We start from the raw sequence: 12,029 nt of genomic DNA, 5'->3' as shown, positions 1-12,029 counted from the left end.
ATATACAGGAGGTGTAGTTATACGCTCTCCCCTCGGTATCAGGATATACAGGAGGTGTAGTTATACGCTCTCCCCTCGGGATCAGGATATATAGGAGGTGTATATATACGCTCTCCCCTTGGGATCGGGATATACAGGAGGTGTATATATACGCTCTCCCCTTGGGATCGGGATATACAGGAGGTGTATATATACGCTCTCCCCTCGGTATCAGGATATACAGGAGGTGTATATACGCTCTCCCCTCGGTATCAGGATATACAGGAGGTGTATATATACGCTCTCCCCTCGGTATCGGGATATACAGGAGGTGTATATATACGCTCTCCCCTCGGTATCAGGATATACAGGAGGTGTATATACGCTCTCCCCTCGGTATCAGGATATACAGGAGGTGTGTATATACGCTCTCCCCTCGGTATCAGGATATACAGGAGGTGTATATATACGCTCCCCCCTCGGTATCAGGATATACAGGAGGTGTATATATACGCTCCCCCCTCGGGATCAGGATATACAGGAGGTGTATATATACGCTCTCCCCTCGAGATCAGGATATACAGGAGGTGTATATATACGCTCTCCCCTCGGTATCAGGATATACAGGAGGTGTATATATACGCTCCCCCTCGGTATCAGGATATACAGGAGGTGTATATATATACGCTCCCCCCTCGGTATCAGGATATACAGGAGGTGTATATATACGCTCTTCCCTCGGTATCAGGATATACAGGAGGTGTATATATACGCTCTCCCCTCGGGATCAGGATATACAGGAGGTGTATATATACGCTCTCCCCTCGGGATCAGGATATACAGGAGGTGTGTATATATATGCTCTCCCCTCTATCAGGATATACAGGAGGTGTATATATACGCTCTCCCCTCTATCAGGATATACAGGAGGTGTATATATACGCTCTCCCCTCGGGATCAGGATATACAGGAGGTATATATATACGCTCTCCCCTCGGGATCAGGATATACAGGAGGTGTATATATACGCTCTCCCCTCGGTATCAGGATATACAGGAGGTGTATATATAAGCTCTCCCCTCGGGATCAGGATATACAGGAGGTGTATATATACGCTCTGCCCTCAGTATCAGGATATACAGGAGGTGTGTATATACGCTCTCCCCTCGGTATCAGGATACACAGGAGATGTATATATACGCTCTCCCCTCGGTATCAGGATATACAGGAGGTATATATACGCTCTCCCCTCGGTATCAGGATATACAGGAGGTGTATATATACGTTCTCCCCTCTGCATCAGGATATACAGGAGGTGTATATATACGCTCTCCCCTCGGTATCAGGATATACAGGAGGTGTATTTATACGCTCTCCCCTCAGTATCAGGATATACAGGAGGTGTATATATACGCTCTCCCCTCGGGATCAGGATATACAGGAGGTGTATATATATGCTCTCCCCTCGGTATCAGGATATACAGGAGGTGTATATATACGCTCTCCCCTCGGGATCAGGATATACAGGAGGTGTATATATACGCTCTCCCCTCGGGATCAGGATATACAGGAGGTGTATATATACGCTCTCCCCTCGGGATCAGGATATACAGGAGGTTTATATATACGCTCTCCCCTCGGTATCAGGATATACAGGAGGTGTATATATATGCTCTCCCCTCGGTATCAGGATATACAGGAGGTGTATATATACGCTCTCCCCTCGGGATCAGGATATACAGGAGGTGTATATATACGCTCTCCCCTCGGGATCAGGATATACAGGAGGTGTATATATACGCTCTCCCCTCGGGATCAGGATATACTGGAGGTGTATATATACGCTCTCCCCTCAGGATCAGGATATACAGGAGGTGTATATATACGCTCTCCCCTCGGGATCAGGATATACTGGAGGTGTATATATACGCTCTCCCCTCAGGATCAGGATATACAGGAGGTGTATATATACGCTCTCCCCTCGGGATCAGGATATACAGGAGGTGTATATAGACGCTCTCCCCTCGGTATCAGGATATACAGGAGGTTTATATATACGCTCTCCCCTCGGGATCAGGATATACAGGAGGTTTATATATACGCTCTCCCCTCTGTATCAGGATATACAGGAGGTGTATATATACGGTCTCCCCTCTGTATCAGGATATACAGGAGGTGTATATATACACTCTCCCCCCTGTATCAGGATATACAGGAGGTGTATATATACACTCTCCCCTCTGTATCAGGATATACAGGAGGTGTAGTTATACGCTCTCCCCTCGGGATCAGGATATATAGGAGGTGTATATATACGCTCTCCCCTTGGGATCGGGATATACAGGAGGTGTATATATACGCTCTCCCCTCTGTATCAGGATATACAGGAGGTGTATATATACGCTCTCCCCTCTATCAGGATATACAGGAGGTATATATATACGCTCTCCCCTCGGTATCAGGATATACAGGAGGTGTATGTATACGCTCTGCCCTCAGTATCAGGATATACAGGAGGTGTGTATATACGCTCTCCCCTCGGGATCAGGATATACAGGGTGTGTATATACGCTCTCCCCTCGGTATCAGGATACACAGGAGATGTATATATACGCTCTCCCCTCAGTATCAGGATATACAGGAGGTATATATACGCTCTCCCCTCGGTATCAGGATATACAGGAGGTGTATATATACGTTCTCCCCTCTGCATCAGGATATACAGGAGGTGTGTATATACGCTCTCCCCTCGGTATCAGGATATACAGGAGGTGTATATATACGTTCTCCCCTCTGCATCAGGATATACAGGAGGTGTGTATATACGCTCTCCCCTCTATCAGGATATACAGGGTGTGTATATACGCTCTCCCCTCGGTATCAGGATACACAGGAGATGTATATATACGCTCTCCCCTCGGTATCAGGATATACAGGAGGTATATATACGCTCTCCCCTCGGTATCAGGATATACAGGAGGTGTATATATACGTTCTCCCCTCTGCATCAGGATATACAGGAGGTGTATATATACACTCTCCCCTCGGTATCAGGATATACAGGAGGTGTATATATACGCTCTCCCCTCGGTATCAGGATATACAGGAGGTGTATATATACGCTCTCCCCTCTGGATCAGGATATACAGGAGGTGTATATATACGCTCTCCCCTCTGTATCAGGATATACAGGAGGTGTATATATACGCTCTCCCCTCGGGATCAGGATATACAGGAGGTTTATATATACGCTCTCCCCTCGGTATCAGGATATACAGGAGGTGTATATATATGCTCTCCCCTCGGTATCAGGATATACAGGAGGTGTATATATACGCTCTCCCCTCGGGATCAGGATATACAGGAGGTGTATATATACGCTCTCCCCTCGGGATCAGGATATACAGGAGGTGTATATATACGCTCTCCCCTCGGGAACAGGATATACTGGAGGTGTATATATACGCTCTCCCCTCAGGATCAGGATATACAGGAGGTGTATATATACGCTCTCCCCTCGGGATCAGGATATACAGGAGGTTTATATATACGCTCTCCCCTCGGGATCAGGATATACAGGAGGTGTATATAGACGCTCTCCCCTCGGTATCAGGATATACAGGAGGTTTATATATACGCTCTCCCCTCGGGATCAGGATATACAGGAGGTTTATATATACGCTCTCCCCTCTGTATCAGGATATACAGGAGGTGTGTATATACGGTCTCCCCTCTGTATCAGGATATACAGGAGGTGTATATATACACTCTCCCCCCTGTATCAGGATATACAGGAGGTGTATATATACACTCTCCCCTCTGTATCAGGATATACAGGAGGTGTAGTTATACGCTCTCCCCTCGGTATCAGGATATACAGGAGGTGTAGTTATACGCTCTCCCCTCGGGATCAGGATATATAGGAGGTGTATATATACGCTCTCCCCTTGGGATCGGGATATACAGGAGGTGTATATATACGCTCTCCCCTTGGGATCGGGATATACAGGAGGTGTATATATACGCTCTCCCCTCGGTATCAGGATATACAGGAGGTGTATATACGCTCTCCCCTCGGTATCAGGATATACAGGAGGTGTATATATACGCTCTCCCCTCGGTATCGGGATATACAGGAGGTGTATATATACGCTCTCCCCTCGGTATCAGGATATACAGGAGGTGTATATACGCTCTCCCCTCGGTATCAGGATATACAGGAGGTGTGTATATACGCTCTCCCCTCGGTATCAGGATATACAGGAGGTGTATATATACGCTCCCCCCTCGGTATCAGGATATACAGGAGGTGTATATATACGCTCCCCCCTCGGGATCAGGATATACAGGAGGTGTATATATACGCTCTCCCCTCGAGATCAGGATATACAGGAGGTGTATATATACGCTCTCCCCTCGGTATCAGGATATACAGGAGGTGTATATATACGCTCCCCCTCGGTATCAGGATATACAGGAGGTGTATATATATACGCTCCCCCCTCGGTATCAGGATATACAGGAGGTGTATATATACGCTCTTCCCTCGGTATCAGGATATACAGGAGGTGTATATATACGCTCTCCCCTCGGGATCAGGATATACAGGAGGTGTATATATACGCTCTCCCCTCGGGATCAGGATATACAGGAGGTGTGTATATATATGCTCTCCCCTCTATCAGGATATACAGGAGGTGTATATATACGCTCTCCCCTCTATCAGGATATACAGGAGGTGTATATATACGCTCTCCCCTCGGGATCAGGATATACAGGAGGTATATATATACGCTCTCCCCTCGGGATCAGGATATACAGGAGGTGTATATATACGCTCTCCCCTCGGGATCAGGATATACAGGAGGTGTATATATAAGCTCTCCCCTCGGGATCAGGATATACAGGAGGTGTATATATACGCTCTGCCCTCAGTATCAGGATATACAGGAGGTGTGTATATACGCTCTCCCCTCGGTATCAGGATACACAGGAGATGTATATATACGCTCTCCCCTCGGTATCAGGATATACAGGAGGTATATATACGCTCTCCCCTCGGTATCAGGATATACAGGAGGTGTATATATACGTTCTCCCCTCTGCATCAGGATATACAGGAGGTGTATATATACGCTCTCCCCTCGGTATCAGGATATACAGGAGGTGTATTTATACGCTCTCCCCTCAGTATCAGGATATACAGGAGGTGTATATATACGCTCTCCCCTCGGGATCAGGATATACAGGAGGTGTATATATATGCTCTCCCCTCGGTATCAGGATATACAGGAGGTGTATATATACGCTCTCCCCTCGGGATCAGGATATACAGGAGGTGTATATATACGCTCTCCCCTCGGGATCAGGATATACAGGAGGTGTATATATACGCTCTCCCCTCGGGATCAGGATATACAGGAGGTTTATATATACGCTCTCCCCTCGGTATCAGGATATACAGGAGGTGTATATATATGCTCTCCCCTCGGTATCAGGATATACAGGAGGTGTATATATACGCTCTCCCCTCGGGATCAGGATATACAGGAGGTGTATATATACGCTCTCCCCTCGGGATCAGGATATACAGGAGGTGTATATATACGCTCTCCCCTCGGGATCAGGATATACTGGAGGTGTATATATACGCTCTCCCCTCAGGATCAGGATATACAGGAGGTGTATATATACGCTCTCCCCTCGGGATCAGGATATACTGGAGGTGTATATATACGCTCTCCCCTCAGGATCAGGATATACAGGAGGTGTATATATACGCTCTCCCCTCGGGATCAGGATATACAGGAGGTGTATATAGACGCTCTCCCCTCGGTATCAGGATATACAGGAGGTTTATATATACGCTCTCCCCTCGGGATCAGGATATACAGGAGGTTTATATATACGCTCTCCCCTCTGTATCAGGATATACAGGAGGTGTATATATACGGTCTCCCCTCTGTATCAGGATATACAGGAGGTGTATATATACACTCTCCCCCCTGTATCAGGATATACAGGAGGTGTATATATACACTCTCCCCTCTGTATCAGGATATACAGGAGGTGTAGTTATACGCTCTCCCCTCGGGATCAGGATATATAGGAGGTGTATATATACGCTCTCCCCTTGGGATCGGGATATACAGGAGGTGTATATATACGCTCTCCCCTTGGGATCGGGATATACAGGAGGTGTATATATACGCTCTCCCCTCGGTATCAGGATATACAGGAGGTGTATATACGCTCTCCCCTCGGTATCAGGATATACAGGAGGTGTATATATACGCTCTCCCCTCGGTATCAGGATATACAGGAGGTGTATATATACGCTCTCCCCTTGGGATCGGGATATACAGGAGGTGTATATATACGCTCTCCCCTCGGGATCAGGATATACAGGAGGTGTGTATATATATGCTCTCCCCTCTATCAGGATATACAGGAGGTGTATATATACGCTCTCCCCTCTATCAGGATATACAGGAGGTGTATATATACGCTCTCCCCTCGGTATCAGGATATACAGGAGGTGTATATATACGCTCTCCCCTCTGTATCAGGATATACAGGAGGTGTATATATACGCTCTCCCCTCTGTATCAGGATATACAGGCGGTGTATATATACGCTCTCCCCTCGGGATCAGGATATACAGAAGGTGTCTATATATACGCTCTCCCCTCTGTATCAGGATATACAGGAGGTGTATATATACGCTCTCCCCTCTATCAGGATATACAGGAGGTGTATATATACGCTCTCCCCTCGGGATCAGGATATACAGGAGGTGTATATATACGCTCTCCCCTCGGGATCAGGATATACAGGAGGTGTAGTTATACGCTCTCCCCTCGGGATCAGGATATATAGGAGGTGTATATATACGCTCTCCCCTCGGTATCAGGATATACAGGAGGTGTATATACGCTCTCCCCTCGGGATCAGGATATACAGGAGGCGCATGTATGTGCTTCTTTCGGTTATAGGATATATAGAAGATGTGTATACTCCCCTCGGTATCCTTATATACGAGAGGTTTATATACTCTTCCCTTCTGTAACGGGATATACGGGAGGTTTATTATATGCTCTCCCCTCGGTATCAGGATATACAGGAGGCGCATGTATGTGTTTTTTTTCGGTTATAGGATATATAGAAGGTGTATATACTCCCCTCGGTATCCTTATATACGGGAGGTTTATATACTCTCTTCCCTTCTGTAACAGGATATACAGGAGGCGTATATACGCTCTCCCCATGGTATTGGATATGATGGTGTATATATGTTCTCCCCTCTATCAGGATATACGGGAGGTGTATATACGCTCTCCCCTCGGTATCAGGATATACAGGAGGTGTATATATACGCGCTCCCCTCGGGATCGGGATATACAGGAGGTGTGTATACGCTCTCCCCTCGGTATCAGGATATACAGGAGGTGTATATATACGCTCTCCCCTCGGTATCAGGATATACAGGAGGTGTATATATACGCTCTCCCCTCTGTATCAGGATATACAGGAGGCGCATGTATGTGCTTTTTTCGGTTATAGGATATATAGAAGGTGTATATACTCCCCTCGGTATCCTTATATACGGGATGTTTATATACTCTTCCCTTCTGTAACAGGATATACAGGAGGTGTATATATGCTCTCCTCGGTATCAGTATTTACTCTTCCCTTGGTATCGTATATACCGGAGCTGTATATACGCTCTCCCCTCTGTATCAGGCTATATAGGTGTATATACACTCCCCCCAATATCAGGATATGCACGAGGCATACGTTCTTCCCCTTTGTATCCTTATAAAGCACGTGTCTCTCTTTCCCGGTCCTAGTGTTGCTATATCGCAGGTATACGCCCCTGGTCGGCGCCATGGCGAAGGTGCAAATCCTGAACATGGTGGTCCTGGATAACCCCTGCCCCTTCCACAACCCCTTCCAGTTTGAGGTCACCTTTGAGTGCATCGAAGACCTGCCTGATGGTGAGTGACCCCTAACCACCTCACCCCTTATACCTGACCCTGCTGGCCCTGAGCGGGCCTACGACTTCACCCAATGGACGCTCAAACATGGCTACCTAGTGACCCCCGATCTACGCCTGCTGACCTAACATCTTATTGCTGTGACTCATGGCCGTGCCATCTTACCCGTGCAGCCCACTTTCCTGACCAGTGTGTCATGCCAGAGGGGGACCTCGGACCTCGCCCCATTGTGACCCCTGACCTTGAGATGTGACCCCTGGCCTCGCCGCTGTGATCCAAACCTGGAGGCCTGTAACCTTTCCACTGTGACCCTTGACATTGTGACGGAACGACACCCTTCATCCCTGACGCAGGCATCCACACGGTGACCTCATTGGTCAATGTGACTTGACACCCCTCCCCCCCACCCCCCACAAACAATAATGTCATGCCACTTCTCCTCCCCTGTAGTCCCCTCTCATGTTCCCCTGTGGCCTGTCACCTGACCCCCTTCGGCGCTCACGCGACCTCTGCCTTTCTTCTGTCTTTTCACCTCAGACCTGGAGTGGAAGATAATTTACGTGGGGTCAGCAGAGAGTGAGGAGTACGACCAGGTGCTGGACTCTGTGCTGGTGGGGCCCGTCCCCGCCGGGCGTCACATGTTTGTCTTCCAGGTGAGGCCCGCAACGCTTGAAGGGGGGGTGTGGGAGCGATCGGATTGGCTTAGGCCTGGGACCCGCTGCGCCCGGAGGCGGGGGCGGCCGCACGAGCGTTCCCCACCAGCAGGGGAATCCTCCCGAGCCGGTCCCAGTCCCCCCTTACTACACAGCTCACTACACGCTGTGACGCGTCAGCCGCTAGGGGATACAAGAGAATTGTAATTCCTAGCGTCGACGCGTCACGTGGTGTGGCTGTGAGCCAATGAGGGGAGGCTTCGGGGAGCGGGGAGGAGAGTGTGGAGGGAAAGCAGCGTGGGTGCCTGCCTGCCTGTCTGTGTGTGTGTGTGCCTGAGTGTCAGCGTGTGAGTAGGGCAGCCCGCAGCAGCTCCCTCCTGCAGCCCGGGAGCCTGTGGAGGGGGGGGGGGGGTAGCGGGTCCCTCCACTTAAACCACGCCCCCTCCGCTTAAACCACCCGGCTCCCTACAGACCGCATATCGCGGTCTGTGTGTCAGCGCCCCGCCGGTCTGCAGTGCGGGCGCGCTGACTGAGGGAGCGGGGCCTTAGCCTTAGGGTGCTGTCAATCGCATTGCACTTGCTTTACCCCCTCAACTTTTGGGATGTTCAATTTGGCCCACAATGTATAGGGGAGTTAAACACTGTTTAACCTGTGTATTAATGGAGACCTTCATTTATGGGACATTCATAGGGTCAGAGAGACTGATCTCTTATGGGATAAGAGGGGCCTCATGTGTTACTTTATAAGAAAATGGGGCACGTAACACCCTTTTTATTCTGTCTACAGGCAGACGGGCCCAATTGCAGTCTGATTCCGGAGTCGGACGCTGTGGGGGTGACGGTGGTGCTCATTACCTGCACGTACCGCGGTCAAGAGTTCATCAGAGTTGGATATTATGTGAACAACGAATACGCAGATCCCGAACTTCGAGAGAACCCTCCCCTCAAAGCAGATTTCAGCCAGGTAAGCCACGTTTATAATGGCAGCGACGGCGCACGGTGTCTGTGTGTGTGTGTGGGGGAGGGAGCCTGGCACTACCGCTGCCTGCGCTGTGTGAGGGAGGCTGGCACTACCGCTGCCTGCGCTGTGTGAGGGAGGCTGGCACTACCGCTGCCTGCACTGTGTGAGGGAGGCTGGCACTGCCGCTGTGTGCGAGGGAGGCTGGCACTGCCGCTGTGTGTGAGGGAGGCTGGCACTGCCGCTGTGTGCGAGGGAGGCTGGCACTGCCGCTGTGTGCGAGGGAGGCTGGCACTGCCGCTGTGTGCGAGGGAGGCTGGCACTGCCGCGTGTGTGCGAGGGAGGCTGGCACTGCCGCTGTGTGCGAGGGAGGCTGGCACTGCCGCTGTGTGCGAGGGAGGCTGGCACTGCCGCTGTGTGCGAGGGAGGCTGGCACTGCCGCTGTGTGCGAGGGAGGCTGGCACTGCCGCTGTGTGCGAGGGAGGCTGGCACTGCCGCTGTGTGCGAGGGAGGCTGGCACTGCCGCTGTGTGCGAGGGAGGCTGGCACTGCCGCTGTGTGCGAGGGAGGCTGGCACTGCCGCGTGTGTGCGAGGGAGGCTGGCACTGCCGCGTGTGTGCGAGGGAGGCTGGCACTGCCGCGTGTGTGCGAGGGAGGCTGGCACTGCCGCGTGTGTGCGAGGGAGGCTGGCACTGCCGCGTGTGTGCGAGGGAGGCTGGCACTGCCGCGTGTGTGCGAGGGAGGCTGGCACTGCCGCGTGTGTGCGAGGGAGGCTGGCACTGCCGCGTGTGTGCGAGGGAGGCTGGCACTGCCGCGTGTGTGCGAGGGAGGCTGGCACTGCCGCGTGTGTGGGAGGGAGGCTGGCACTGCCGCGTGTGTGCGAGGGAGGCTGGCACTGCCGCTGTGTGCGAGGGAGGCTGGCACTGCCGCTGTGTGCGAGGGAGGCTGGCACTGCCGCGTGTGTGCGAGGGAGGCTGGCACTGCCGCGTGTGTGCGAGGGAGGCTGGCACTGCCGCGTGTGTGCGAGGGAGGCTGGCACTGCCGCGTGTGTGCGAGGGAGGCTGGCACTGCCGCGTGTGTGCGAGGGAGGCTGGCACTGCCGCGTGTGTGCGAGGGAGGCTGGCACTGCCGCGTGTGTGCGAGGGAGGCTGGCACTGCCGCGTGTGTGCGAGGGAGGCTGGCACTGCCGCGTGTGTGCGAGGGAGGCTGGCACTGCCGCGTGTGTGGGAGGGAGGCTGGCACTGCCGCGTGTGTGCGAGGGAGGCTGGCACTGCCGCGTGTGTGCGAGGGAGGCTGGCACTGCCGCGTGTGTGCGAGGGAGGCTGGCACTGCCGCGTGTGTGCGAGGGAGGCTGGCACTGCCGCGTGTGTGCGAGGGAGGCTGGCACTGCCGCGTGTGCGAGGGAGGCTGGCACTGCCGCGTGTGTGCGAGGGAGGCTGGCACTGCCGCTGTGTGCGAGGGAGGCTGGCACTGCCGCGTGTGTGCGAGGGAGGCTGGCACTACCGCTGCCTGCGCGCCGCGTGTGTGTGTGTGAGGCGGGCACTACCGCTGCCTGCGCGCCGCGTGTGTGTGTGAGGCGGGCGCTGCCTGCGCGCCGCGTGTGTGTGTGAGGCGGGCGCTGCCTGCGCGCCGCGTGTGTGTGAGGCGGGCACTACCGCTGCCTGCGCGCCGCGTGTGTGTGAAGCGGGCGCTGTCTGCGCGCCGCGTGTGAGGGAGGCGGGCACTACCACTGAGTCGACTGCTGCTGTCTGCGCTCTGTGCGTGTGCGCCCGCCTGCGCTGTGTGCTCGCGGGGCAATGCCGCTGCCATATATAAATGGATGTGGTAGTGTGAAGGTGCTGCACACACGCTGGCATTGCCTGTGCTATGTAGAACTGGAACGTGTAGCGATGAGGCTGGCACTGCCACTGACATTTCCTCCCCCTCCTTAGCTCCAAAGGAACATCCTGGCATCCAACCCGCGTGTGACCAGATTCCACATAAATTGGGACAGTGCCAGCGAGTCCAAGATGGAGGACATCGAGAATGTGGACCCTACCCCCCATACCATGCTGCCCCCAAGCTGTGCCCCCATCAAGGGACTTGCGGGCGCCCTCAACAGCATACCAGAAAACTCCATGGACTGCATGTGACGCCCTCCACGCAGAGGCAACCTAGGGGCGTGTGAATAGCTTAAGGGAAGACGTTCACCTATTTGCCCCCTACTCATTATGCCACGCCAGCAAAACACGTCTCCAGCAGTGCCAGTCTTGTGCCACACAGCCAACGGTCTGCTGGCACTCTTCCTGCTACAATGTCTTCAGCAATATCTACGCCATCCTAATATAACTTATTAAGCCGACGGGCACTGCCAACTTATTTGGACTGCAGCACTGCCACCCCTCTAATATAGTCAGCCTATGGGCGCTGCCACCCTCCTCTGCTGTGAGGTCTGCGAGCACTG

At 52.3% G+C, this 12,029-nt stretch overlaps 1 protein-coding gene across 1 annotated transcript; it reads left to right on the top strand.

Moving 5' to 3' along the window:
* Positions 1-7,799: 7,799 nt before the first annotated feature.
* On the top strand, positions 7,800-11,927 carry LOC142483761 (histone chaperone asf1a-B). The gene is made up of 4 exons (XM_075583746.1): positions 7,800-7,976; positions 8,514-8,629; positions 9,417-9,593; positions 11,518-11,927. Exons 1-4 carry the CDS (start codon positions 7,868-7,870, stop codon positions 11,716-11,718), a joined length of 603 nt encoding a protein of 200 aa, XP_075439861.1. The 5' UTR covers positions 7,800-7,867; the 3' UTR covers positions 11,719-11,927.
* Positions 11,928-12,029: the final 102 nt, after the last annotated feature.

This window comes from Ascaphus truei, unplaced genomic scaffold (genome assembly GCF_040206685.1).
Source record: "Ascaphus truei isolate aAscTru1 unplaced genomic scaffold, aAscTru1.hap1 HAP1_SCAFFOLD_3652, whole genome shotgun sequence".
In the NCBI taxonomy this organism is placed as follows: domain Eukaryota; kingdom Metazoa; phylum Chordata; class Amphibia; order Anura; family Ascaphidae; genus Ascaphus; species Ascaphus truei.
This window is presented reverse-complemented; position numbering and strand designations above follow the sequence as displayed.